The 13,652-nt window shown below is 42.1% G+C and overlaps 1 protein-coding gene across 1 annotated transcript in view; it reads left to right on the top strand.

Moving 5' to 3' along the window:
• The window catches only part of LOC115146941 (serine/threonine-protein kinase PAK 3-like), a 127,061-nt gene that overhangs the window by 99,173 nt on the left and 14,236 nt on the right, over window positions 1-13,652 (top strand). Inside the window, exon 12 of the mRNA XM_065004864.1 lies at window positions 3,012-3,129. Coding sequence (XP_064860936.1) covers window positions 3,012-3,129 — 118 coding nt within the window. The remainder of the gene's footprint in view (window positions 1-3,011; window positions 3,130-13,652) is intronic.

Here is a 13,652-nt window from a genome sequence, read left to right as displayed (position 1 = left end):
CCTCTGTCTGTAGTTACCTGGTAAGGACTAGTATACTTCATCTCTCTCTCCTCTGTCTGTAGTTACCTGGGAGGGACTAGTATACTTCATCTCTCTTCTCTGTCTGTAGTTACCTGGTAGGGACTAGTATACTTAATCTCTCTCCTCTGTCTGTAGTTACCTGGTAGGGACTAGTATACTTCATCTCTCTTCTCTGTCTGTAGTTACCTGGTAGGGACTAGTATACTTCATCTCTCTCCTCTGTCTTTAGTTACCTGGTAAGGACTAGTATACTTCATCTCTCTTCTCTGTCTGTTGTTACCTGGTAGGGTCTAGTATACTTCATCTCTCTTCTCTGTCTGTAGTTACCTGGTAGGGACTAGTATAATTCATTTCTCCCCTCTGTCTGTAGTTACCTGGTAGGGACTAGTATACTTCATCTCTCTCTCCTCTGTCTGTAGTTACCTGGTAGGGACTAGTATACTTCATCTCTCTTCTCTGTCTGTAGTTACCTGGTAGGGACTAGTATATTTCATCTCTCTTCACTGTCTGTTGTTACCTGGTAGGGACTAGTATACTTCATCTCTCTCTCCTCTGTCTGTAGTTACCTGGTAGGGACTAGTATACTTCATCTCTCTCTCCTCTGTCTGTAGTTACCTGCTAGGGACTAGTGTACTTCATCTCTCTTCTCTGTTTGTAGTTACCTGGTAGGGACTAGTATACTTCATCTCTCTCTCCTCTGTCTGTAGTTACCTGGTAGGGTCTAGTATACTTCATCTCTCTTCTCTGTCTGTAGTTACCTGGTAGGGACTAGTATATTTCATCTCTCTTCACTGTCTGTTGTTACCTGGTAGGGACTAGTATACTTCATCTCTCTCTCCTCTGTCTGTAGTTACCTGGTAGGGACTAGTATACTTCATCTCTCTCTCCTCTGTCTGTAGTTACCTGCTAGGGACTAGTATACTTCATCTCTCTTCTCTGTTTGTAGTTACCTGGTAGGGACTAGTATACTTCATCTCTCTCCTCTGTCTGTAGTTACCTGGTAGGGACTAGTATACTTCATCTCTCTCCTCTGTCTGTAGTTACCTGGTAGGGACTAGTATACTTCATCTCTCTCCTCTGTCTGTAGTTACCTGGTAAGGACTAGTATACTTCATCTCTCTCCTCTGTCTGTAGTTACCTGGTAAGGACTAGTATACTTCATATCTCTCCTCTGTCTGTAGTTACCTGGTAGGGACTAGTATACTTCATCTCTCTCCTCTGTCTGTAGTTACCTGGTAGGGACTAGTATACTTCATCTCTCTCCTCTGTCTGTAGTTACCTGGTAAGGACTAGTATACTTCATATCTCTCCTCTGTCTGTAGTTACCTGGTAAGGACTAGTATACTTAATCTCTCTCCTCTGTCTGTAGTTACCTGGTAAGGACTAGTATACTTCATCTCTCTCCTCTGTCTGTAGTTACCTGGTAAGGACTAGTATACTTCATCTCTCTCTCCTCTGTCTGTAGTTACCTGGTAGGGACTAGTATACTTCATCTCTCTTCTCTGTCTGTAGTTACCTGGTAGGGACTAGTATACTTCATCTCTCTCCTCTGCCTTTAGTTACCAGGTAAGGACTAGTATACTTCATCTCTCTTCTCTGTCTGTTGTTACCTGGTAGGGTCTAGTATACTTCATCTCTCTTCTCTGTCTGTAGTTACCTGGTAGGGACTAGTATAATTCATTTCTCCCCTCTGTCTGTAGTTACCTGGTAGGGACTAGTATACTTCATCTCTCTCTCCTCTGTCTGTAGTTACCTGGTAGGGACTAGTATACTTCATCTCTCTTCTCTGTCTGTAGTTACCTGGTAGGGACTAGTATATTTCATCTCTCTTCACTGTCTGTTGTTACCTGGTAGGGACTAGTATACTTCATCTCTCTCTCCTCTGTCTGTAGTTACCTGGTAGGGACTAGTATACTTCATCTCTCTCCTCTGTCTGTAGTTACCTGGTAGGGACTAGTATACTTCATCTCTCTTCTCTCTCTGTAGTTACCTGGTAGGGACTAGTATACTTCATCTCTCTCCTCTGTCTGTAGTTACCTGGTAAGGACTAGTATACTTCATCTCTCTTTTCTGTTTCCTAGTTACCTGGTAGGGACTAGTATACTCCATCTCTCTCTCCTCTGTCTGTAGTTACCTGGTAGGGACTAGTATACTTCATCTCTCTCTCCTCTGTTTGTAGTTACCTGGTAGGGACTAGTATACTTCATCTCTCTTCTCTGTCTGTAGTTACCTGGTAGGGACTAGTATACTTCATCTCTCTCCTCTGTCTGTAGTTACCTGGTAGGGACTAGTATACTTCATCTCTCTCTCCTCTGTCTGTAGTTACCTGGTAGGGACTAGTATACTTCATCTCTCTCCTCTGTCTGTAGTTACCTGGTAAGGACTAGTATACTTCATCTCTCTCTCCTCTGTCTGTAGTTACCTGGTAGGGACTAGTATACTTCATCTCTCTTCTCTGTCTGTAGTTACCTGGTAGGGACTAGTATACTTAATCTCTCTCCTCTGTCTGTAGTTACCTGGTAGGGACTAGTATACTTCATCTCTCTTCTCTGTCTGTAGTTACCTGGTAGGGACTAGTATACTTCATCTCTCTCCTCTGTCTTTAGTTACCTGGTAAGGACTAGTATACTTCATCTCTCTTCTCTGTCTGTTGTTACCTGGTAGGGTCTAGTATACTTCATCTCTCTTCTCTGTCTGTAGTTACCTGGTAGGGACTAGTATAATTCATTTCTCCCCTCTGTCTGTAGTTACCTGGTAGGGACTAGTATACTTCATCTCTCTCTCCTCTGTCTGTAGTTACCTGGTAGGGACTAGTATACTTCATCTCTCTCTCCTCTGTCTGTAGTTACCTGGTAGGGACTAGTATACTTCATCTCTCTTCTCTGTCTGTAGTTACCTGGTAGGGACTAGTATACTTCATCTCTCTCCCCTCTGTCTGTAGTTACCTGGTAGGGACTAGTATACTTCATCTCTCTCTCCTCTGTTTGTAGTTACCTGGTAGGGGATGAGCTATGGGTGGTGATGGAATACCTGGCTGGAGGTTCACTGACTGACGTGGTGACTGAGACCTGCATGGACGAGGGCCAGATCGCTGCAGTCTGCAGAGAAGTAAGACATTTTATTCGCCCTACATTAGACATTTAATGAGCCCTACATCAGACATTTTATGAGCCCTACGTTAGACATTTAATGAGCCCTACATTAGACATTTTATGAGCCCTACATTAGACATTTAATGAGCCCTACATTAGACATTTAATGAGCCCTACGTTAGACATTTTATGAGCCCTACATTAGACATTTAATGAGCCCTACATTAGACATTTAATGAGCCCTACGTTAGACATTTTATGAGCCCTACATTAGACATTTTATGAGCCCTACATTAGACATTTAATGAGCCCTACATTAGACATTTTATGAGCCCTACATTAGACATTTAATGAGCCCTACATTAGACATTTAATGAGGCCTACATTAGATATTTAATGAGCCCATGTTAAACATGTTATGAGCCCTATATTAAACATTTTATGAGCCCTACATTAGACATTTTATGAGCCCTACATTAGACATTTAATGAGCCCTACATTAGACATTTTATGAGCCCTACATTAGACATTTTATGAGCCCTACATTAGACATTTTATGAGCCCTACATTAGACATTTAATGAGCCCTACATTAAACATTTTATGAGCCCTACATTAGACATTTTATGAGCCCTACATTAGACATTTAATGAGCCCTACGTTAGACATTTAATGAGCCCTACATTAGACATTTAATGAGCCCTATATTAAAATGTTTATGATCCCTACATTAGACATTTTATTAGCCCTACATTAGACATTTAATGAGCCCTACATTAGACATTTTATGAGCCCTACGTTAGACATTTAATGAGCCCTACATTAGACATTTTATTAGCCCTACGTTAGACATTTAATGAGCTCTACATTAGACATTTAATGAGCTCTACATTAGACATTTAATGAGCCCTACATTAGACATTTAATGAGCTCTACATTAGACATTTAATGAGCCCTACATTAGACATTTTATGAGCCCTACGTTAGACATTTAATGAGCCCTACATTAGACATTTTATTAGCCCTACGTTAGACATTTAATGAGCTCTACATTAGACATTTAATGAGCTCTACATTAGACATTTTATGAGCCCTATATTAAACATTTTATGATCCCTATATTAAACATTTTATGAGCTCTACATTAGACATTTAATGAGCCCTACATTAGACATTTTATGAGCCCTACATTAGACATTTTATGAGCCCTACATTAGACATTTTATGAGCTCTACATTAGACATTTAATGAGCTCTACATTAGACATTTAATGAGCTCTACATTAGACATTTTATGATCACTATATTAAACATTTTATGATCCCTATATTAGACATTTTATGAGCCCTTCGTTAGACATTTTATGAGCCCAAGCCAAAAAAGCCTAAATAATTGTGGCATTAGGCTACTGCACATTACGCACGACATAAAAACATAAAAGCCAATAGATGTAGCTAGCTATACTCAGCAAAAAAAGAAATGTCCCTTTTTCAGGATCCTGTCTTTCAAAGATAATTAGTAAAAATCCAAATAACTTCACAAATCTTCATTGTAAAGGGTTTAAACACTGTTTCCCATGCTTGTTCAATGAACCATAAACAATTAATGAACATGCACCTGTGGAACGGTCATTAACATTTACATTTACATTTAAGTTAAGACACTAACAGCTTACAGACGGTAGGCAATTAAGGTCACAGTTATGAAAACTTAGGACACCAAAGAGGCCTTTCTACTGACTCTGGAAAAACTCAAAAAGAAAGATGCACAGGATCCCTGCTCATCTGCATGAATGTGCCTTAGGCAAGCTGCAAGGAGGCATGAGGACTGTAGATGTGGCCAGGGCAATAAATTGCAATGTCCGTACTGTGAGACGCCTAAGACAGCGCTACAGGGAGACAGGACGGACAGCTGATTGTCCTCGCAGTGACAGACCACGTGTAACAACACCAGGCACAGGATCGGTACATCCGAACATCACACCTGCGAGACAGGTACAGGATGGCAACAACAACTGCCCGAGTTACACCAGGAACGCACAATCCCTCCATCAGTGCTCAGACTGTCCACAATAGGCTGAGAGAGGCTAGACTGAGGGCTTGTAGGCCTGTTGTAAAGCAGGTCCTCACCAGACATCCCCAGCAACAACGTCGCCTATGGGCACAAACCCGCCATCGCTGGACCAGGCAGGACTGGCAAGAAGTGCTATTCATTGACGAGTCACGGTTTTGTCTCAGCAGGGGTGATGGACGTTGAAGGAATGAGCGTTACACAGAGGCCTGTACTCTGGAGCGGGATCAATTTGGAGGTGGAGGGTCCGTCATGGTCTGGGGCGGTGTGTCACAGCATCATCGGACTGAGCTTGTTGTCATTGCAGGCAATCTCAACGCTGTGCGTTACAGGGAAGACATCCTCCTCCCTCATGTGGTACCCTTCCTGCAGGGTCATCCTGACATGACCCTCCAGCAATGACAATGCCACCAGCCATACTGCTCGTTCTGTGCATTATTTCCTGCAAGACAGGAATGTCAGTGTTCTGCCATGGCCAGCAAAGAGCCTGGATCTCAATCCCATTGAACACGTCTGGGAACTGTTGGATCGGAGGGTGAGGGCGAGAGCCATTCCCCCCAGAAATGTCAGGGAACTTGCAGGTGCCTTGGTGGAAGAGTAGGGTAACACCGCACAGCAAGAACTGGCAAATCTGGTGCAGTCCATGAGGAGGAGAAGCACTGCAGTACTTAATGCAGCTGGTGGCCACACCAGGTACTGACTGTTACTTTTGATTTTGTCCTCCCCCTTTGTTCAGGGACACATTATTCAATTTCTGTTAGTCACATGTCTGTGGAACATGTTCAGTTTATGTCGCCGTTGTTCACACGTTAAGTTTGCTGAAAATGAACGCAGTTGACAGTGAGAGGACATTTCTTTTTTTTGCTGAGGTCAAATGCTCCTGGGTAAATGAATGAAACTAGATCCAGTAGGCTTATCGTTTTGAGTGTGGACTCTTACTGTACTGTATTGTATTACTCTGTATTGTATAGATTGGAATTACACATATCATTCAAACCATGATAAAGCAAAAGAGAACATGTGATTCTGGTGAACATGTGATTCTGGTGAACATGTGATTCATGTGATTCTGGTGCAACACACGCGGCCTACAAAGTTACAAGTATAGACTAGCGAATTTGATTTTAATTTTGAAATATAATAGGGCCTATTTGTATGATTAGTAGGCTGACGCATATACAGTTGAAGTCAGAAGTTTACGTACACCTTAGCCAAATACATTTAAACTCAGTTTTTCACAATTACTGACATTTAAAAAGTCCCTGTCTTAGGTCAGTTAGGATCACCACTTTATTTTAAGAATGTGAAATGTCAGAATAATAGTGGAGAAAATGATTTATTTCAGCTTTTATTTCTTTCATCACATTCCCAGTGGGTCAGAAATGTACATACACCCAAATAGTACTTGGTAGCATTGCCTTTAAATTGTTTAACTCGGGTCAAACATTTCAGGTAGCCTTCCACAAGCTTCCCACAATAAGTTGGGTGAATTTTAGACCATTCCTCCTGATAGAGCTGGTGTAACTGAGTTAGGGCATTTTGCCACAACTTTGGAAGTATGCTTGGGGTCATTGTCCATTTGGAAGACCCATTTGCGACCAAGCTTTAACTTCCTGACTGATGTTTTGAGATGTGTCCTCAATATATCCACCTAATTCTCCTCCTCATGAAGCTATCTATTTTGTGAAGTGCACCAGTCCCTCCTGCAGCAAAGCACCCCCACAACATGATGCTGCCACCCCTGTGCTATAACGGTTGGGATGGTGTTCTTCGGCGTGCAAGCCTCCCTCTTTTACCTCCAATCCTAACGATGGTCATTATGGCCAAACAGTTCTATTTTTGTTTCATCAGACCAGTGGACATTTCTCCAAAAAGTACGATCTTTGTCCACATGTGCAGTTGCAAACCATAGTCTTGCTTTTTTATGGCAGGTTTTGGAGCAGTGGCTTCTTCCTTGCTGAGCAGCCTTTCAGGTTATGTAGATATAGGACTCATTTTTACTGTGGATATTGAATCTTTTGTACCTGTTTCCTCCAGCATCTTCACAAGGTCCTTTGCTGTTGTTCTGGGATTGATTTGCACTTTTCACACCAAAGTACGTTCATCTCTAGGAGACAGAATGCGTCTCCTTCCTGAGTGGTATGACGGCTGCGTGGTCCCATGGTGTTTATACTTGCACACTATTGTTTGTACAGATGAACATGGTACCTTTAGGCATTTGGTAATTGCTCCCAAGGATGAACCAGTTTTGTGGAGGTCTATAATCTTTTTCTGAGGTCTTGGCTGATTTCTTTGGATTTTCCCATGATGTCAAGCAAAGAGGCACTGAGTTTGAAGGTAGGCCTTGAAATACATCCACAGGTACACCTCCAGTTGACTCAAATTATGTCAATTAGCCTATCAGAAGCTTCTAAAGCCATGACATAATTTTCTGGAATTTTCCAAGCTGTTTAAAGGCACAGTCAACTTAGTGTATGTTAACATCTGACCCACTGGAATTGTGATTAAGTGAAATAATCTGTCTGTAAACAATTGTTGGAAAAATGACTTGTGTCATGCACAAAGTAGATGTCCTAACTGACTTGCCAAAACTATAGTTTGTTAACAAGAAATTTGTGGAATGATTGAAAAAACAAGTTTTAATGACTCCAACCTAAACCTCCGACTTCAACTGTATACCGTTCATAATATTTCCCCTAATGTTATTAGCCACCTCCTCTTTCTCTCTCTATTGTTGCTTCATTCCTTCGTCGCTTTCAACAGTTAAATTAAATATGTTTCGTTGTCCTTATATTCATCATTCTAATGACATCCATGAATAATACAGGACTAGAACATGATGCAGAAGGCTTTCACTTCTCTTCAGGAAGATTGAAGGGTTATGGGTCTGAATAAATAACTGCTACAGCCTACCGTCATCACGGGTTCACTCTTCTTTCAATCTACCCGTGAGTTCTATTGGCTGTTTGTATTTAACATTCAGCAAGCAAGAGCATTCGTCCCTCTTCAAATAGTATACCGGTATAATAAATGCAAACATTCTTTTTCCCATCAAGCTATTCTAGTCTGGCTCTTCCTGCATGGGACTCAAGAGCTAAGGAGAGTTTTTTAAAGAGAAAAGCCGGAGGTGAGTGCATATTGCGCAAGAGACAGAGGCTATAAGTTAGAAGCTCATTATGCATAACCCATCATTAATTAGCTGAAAGAGGAGGCTAGGACATATACAGTATATCAATCTTTAACAGGATGATCTATTTTGGATGCAATTTGAATGGAATTGATGGAGAGAGAGACTGCTCACACATGTTCTGATTTAAAGCATCCATTTTCGAGTGATAGGCTGTTTTAAAACTCTGCAGCTGCAATTAAATATGGTGAACCCCGAAAGCCAGAAGGAGATGTGTCATTTAGTCACGCATTTGGACCTTACAGTAGTATAGGCTGCAGCCAATGTAGGTCTACCTGTCACAATAAATAATGTCACCATGGTGAGATGCTAGGTCTACCTGTCACAAGAAATAACGTCACCATGTTGAAATGCTAGGTCTACCTGTCACAATAAATAACATCACCATGGTGAGATGCTAGGTCTACCTGTCACAAGAAATAACGTCACCATGGTGAGATGCTAGGTCTACCTGTCACAATAAATAACATCACCATGGTGAGATGCTAGGTCTACCTGTCACAATAAATAACGTCACCATGGTGAGATGCTAGGTCTACCTGTCACAATAAATAACGTCACCATGGTGAGATGCTAGGTCTACCTGTCACAATAAATAACGTCACCATGGTGGGATGCTAGGTCTACCTGTCACAATAAATAATGTCACCATGGTGAGATGCTAGGTCTACCTGTCACAATAAATAATGTCACCATGGTGAGATGCTAGGTCTACCTGTCACAAGAAATAACGTCACCATGGTGAGATGCTAGGTCTACCTGTCACAAGAAATAATGTCACCATGGTGAGATGCTAGGTCTACCTGTCACAATAAATAACGTCACCATGGTGGGATGCTAGGTCTACCTGTCACAATAAATAATGTCACCATGGTGAGATGCTAGGTCTACCTGTCACAATAAATAATGTCACCATGGTGAGATGCTAGGTCTACCTGTCACAAGAAATAACGTCACCATGGTGAGATGCTAGGTCTACCTGTCACAAGAAATAATGTCACCATGGTGAGATGCTAGGTCTACCTGTCACAAGAAATAACGTCACCATGGTGAGATGCTAGGTCTACCTGTCACAAGAAATAATGTCACCATGGTGAGATGCTAGGTCTACCTGTCACAATAAATAACGTCACCATGGTGGGATGCTAGGTCTACCTGTCACAATAAATAATGTCACCATGGTGAGATGCTAGGTCTACCTGTCACAATAAATAACGTCACCATGGTGAGATGCTAGGTCTACCTGTCACAAGAAATAACATCACCATGGTGAGATGCTAGGTGTACCTGTCACAAGAAATAACGTCACCATGGTGGGATGCTAGGTCTACCTGTCACAATAAATAATGTCACCATGGTGAGATGCTAGGTCTACCTGTCACAATAAATAATGTCACCATGGTGAGATGCTAGGTCTACCTGTCACAAGAAATAACGTCACCATGGTGAGATGCTAGGTCTACCTGTCACAAGAAATAATGTCACCATGGTGAGATGCTAGGTCTACCTGTCACAATAAATAACGTCACCATGGTGAGATGCTAGGTCTACCTGTCACAAGAAATAACATCACCATGGTGAGATGCTAGGTGTACCTGTCACAAGAAATAACGTCACCATGGTGAGATGCTAGGTCTCCCTGTCACAATAAATAACATCACCATGGTGAGATGCTAGGTCTACCTGTCACAAGAAATAATGTCACCATGGTGAGATGCTAGGTCTCCCTGTCACAATAAATAATGTCACCATGGTGAGATGCTAGGTCTCCCTGTCACAATAAATAATGTCACCATGGTGAGATGCTAGGTCTCCCTGTCACAATAAATAACATCACCATGGTGAGATGCTAGGTCTACCTGTCACAATAAATAACATCACCATGGTGAGATGCTAGGTCTACCTGTCACAATAAATAATGTCACCATGGTGAGATGCTAGGTCTACCTGTCACAATAAATAACATCACCATGGTGAGATGCTAGGTCTACCTGTCACAATAAATAACATCACCATGGTGAGATGCTAGGTCTACCTGTCACAAGAAATAACGTCACCATGGTGAGATGCTAGGTCTACCTGTCACAATAAATAACGTCACCATGGTGGGATGCTAGGTCTACCTGTCACAATAAATAATGTCACCATGGTGAGATGCTAGGTCTACCTGTCACAATAAATAATGTCACCATGGTGAGATGCTAGGTCTACCTGTCACAAGAAATAACGTCACCATGGTGAGATGCTAGGTCTACCTGTCACAAGAAATAACGTCACCATGTTGAAATGCTAGGTCTACCTGTCACAATAAATAACATCACCATGGTGAGATGCTAGGTCTACCTGTCACAAGAAATAACGTCACCATGGTGAGATGCTAGGTCTACCTGTCACAAGAAATAATGTCACCATGGTGAGATGCTAGGTCTACCTGTCACAAGAAATAACGTCACCATGGTGGGATGCTAGGTCTACCTGTCACAAGAAATAACGTCACCATGGTGAGATGCTAGGTCTACCTGTCACAATAAATAATGTCACCATGGTGAGATGCTAGGTCTACCTGTCACAATAAATAACGTCACCATGGTGGGATGCTAGGTCTACCTGTCACAATAAATAACGTCACCATGGTGAGATGCTAGGTCTACCTGTCACAATAAATAATGTCACCATGGTGGGATGCTAGGTCTACCTGTCACAAGAAATAACGTCACCATGGTGAGATGCTAGGTCTACCTGTCACAATAAATAACGTCACCATGGTGAGATGCTAGGTCTACCTGTCACAATAAATAACGTCACCATGGTGAGATGCTAGGTCTACCTGTCACAATAAATAACGTCACCATGGTGAGATGCTAGGTCTACCTGTCACAATAAATAACGTCACCATGGTGGGATGCTAGGTCTACCTGTCACAATAAATAATGTCACCATGGTGAGATGCTAGGTCTACCTGTCACAATAAATAACGTCACCATGGTGAGATGCTAGGTCTACCTGTCACAATAAATAACATCACCATGGTGAGATGCTAGGTGTACCTGTCACAAGAAATAACGTCACCATGGTGAGATGCTAGGTCTCCCTGTCACAATAAATAACATCACCATGGTGAGATGCTAGGTCTACCTGTCACAAGAAATAATGTCACCATGGTGAGATGCTAGGTCTCCCTGTCACAATAAATAATGTCACCATGGTGAGATGCTAGGTCTCCCTGTCACAATAAATAATGTCACCATGGTGAGATGCTAGGTCTCCTGTCACAATAAATAACATCACCATGGTGAGATGCTAGGTCTACCTGTCACAATAAATAACATCACCATGGTGAGATGCTAGGTCTACCTGTCACAATAAATAATGTCACCATGGTGAGATGCTAGGTCTACCTGTCACAATAAATAACATCACCATGGTGAGATGCTAGGTCTACCTGTCACAATAAATAACATCACCATGGTGAGATGCTAGGTCTACCTGTCACAAGAAATAACGTCACCATGGTGAGATGCTAGGTCTACCTGTCACAATAAATAACGTCACCATGGTGGGATGCTAGGTCTACCTGTCACAATAAATAATGTCACCATGGTGAGATGCTAGGTCTACCTGTCACAATAAATAATGTCACCATGGTGAGATGCTAGGTCTACCTGTCACAAGAAATAACGTCACCATGGTGAGATGCTAGGTCTACCTGTCACAAGAAATAACGTCACCATGTTGAAATGCTAGGTCTACCTGTCACAATAAATAACATCACCATGGTGAGATGCTAGGTCTACCTGTCACAAGAAATAACGTCACCATGGTGAGATGCTAGGTCTACCTGTCACAAGAAATAATGTCACCATGGTGAGATGCTAGGTCTACCTGTCACAAGAAATAACGTCACCATGGTGGGATGCTAGGTCTACCTGTCACAAGAAATAACGTCACCATGGTGAGATGCTAGGTCTACCTGTCACAATAAATAATGTCACCATGGTGAGATGCTAGGTCTACCTGTCACAATAAATAACGTCACCATGGTGGGATGCTAGGTCTACCTGTCACAATAAATAACGTCACCATGGTGAGATGCTAGGTCTACCTGTCACAATAAATAATGTCACCATGGTGGGATGCTAGGTCTACCTGTCACAAGAAATAACGTCACCATGGTGAGATGCTAGGTCTACCTGTCACAATAAATAACGTCACCATGGTGAGATGCTAGGTCTACCTGTCACAATAAATAACGTCACCATGGTGAGATGCTAGGTCTACCTGTCACAATAAATAACGTCACCATGGTGAGATGCTAGGTCTACCTGTCACAATAAATAACGTCACCATGGTGGGATGCTAGGTCTACCTGTCACAATAAATAATGTCACCATGGTGAGATGCTAGGTCTACCTGTCACAATAAATAACGTCACCATGGTGAGATGCTAGGTCTACCTGTCACAATAAATAACATCACCATGGTGAGATGCTAGGTGTACCTGTCACAAGAAATAACATCACCATGGTGAGATGCTAGGTCTACCTGTCACAAGAAATAACGTCACCATGGTGAGATGCTAGGTCTACCTGTCACAAGAAATAACATCACCATGGTGAGATGCTAGGTCTACCTGTCACAATAAATAACGTCACCATGGTGAGATGCTAGGTCTACCTGTCACAATAAATAACGTCACCATGGTGAGATGCTAGGTCTCCCTGTCACAATAAATAATGTCACCATGGTGAGATGCTAGGTCTACCTGTCACAATAAATAACGTCACCATGGTGGGATGCTAGGTCTACCTGTCACAATAAATAACGTCACCATGGTGAGATGCTAGGTCTACCTGTCACAATAAATAACGTCACCATGGTGAGATGCTAGGTCTACCTGTCACAATAAATAATGTCACCATGGTGGGATGCTAGGTCTACCTGTCACAATAAATAACGTCACCATGGTGAGATGCTAGGTCTACCTGTCACAATAAATAACGTCACCATGGTGGGATGCTAGGTCTACCTGTCACAAGAAATAACGTCACCATGGTGAGATGCTAGGTCTACCTGTCACAATAAATAATGTCACCATGGTGAGATGCTAGGTCTACCTGTCACAATAAATAACGTCACCATGGTGGGATGCTAGGTCTACCTGTCACAATAAATAACGTCACCATGGTGGGATGCTAGGTCTACCTGTCACAATAAATAATGTCACCATGGTGAGATGCTAGGTCTACCTGTCACAATAAATAATGTCACCATGGTGAGGTGCTAG

Source organism: Oncorhynchus nerka, linkage group LG19, assembly GCF_034236695.1.
Source record: "Oncorhynchus nerka isolate Pitt River linkage group LG19, Oner_Uvic_2.0, whole genome shotgun sequence".
Classification (NCBI taxonomy): Eukaryota; Metazoa; Chordata; class Actinopteri; order Salmoniformes; family Salmonidae; genus Oncorhynchus; species Oncorhynchus nerka.
This window is presented reverse-complemented; position numbering and strand designations above follow the sequence as displayed.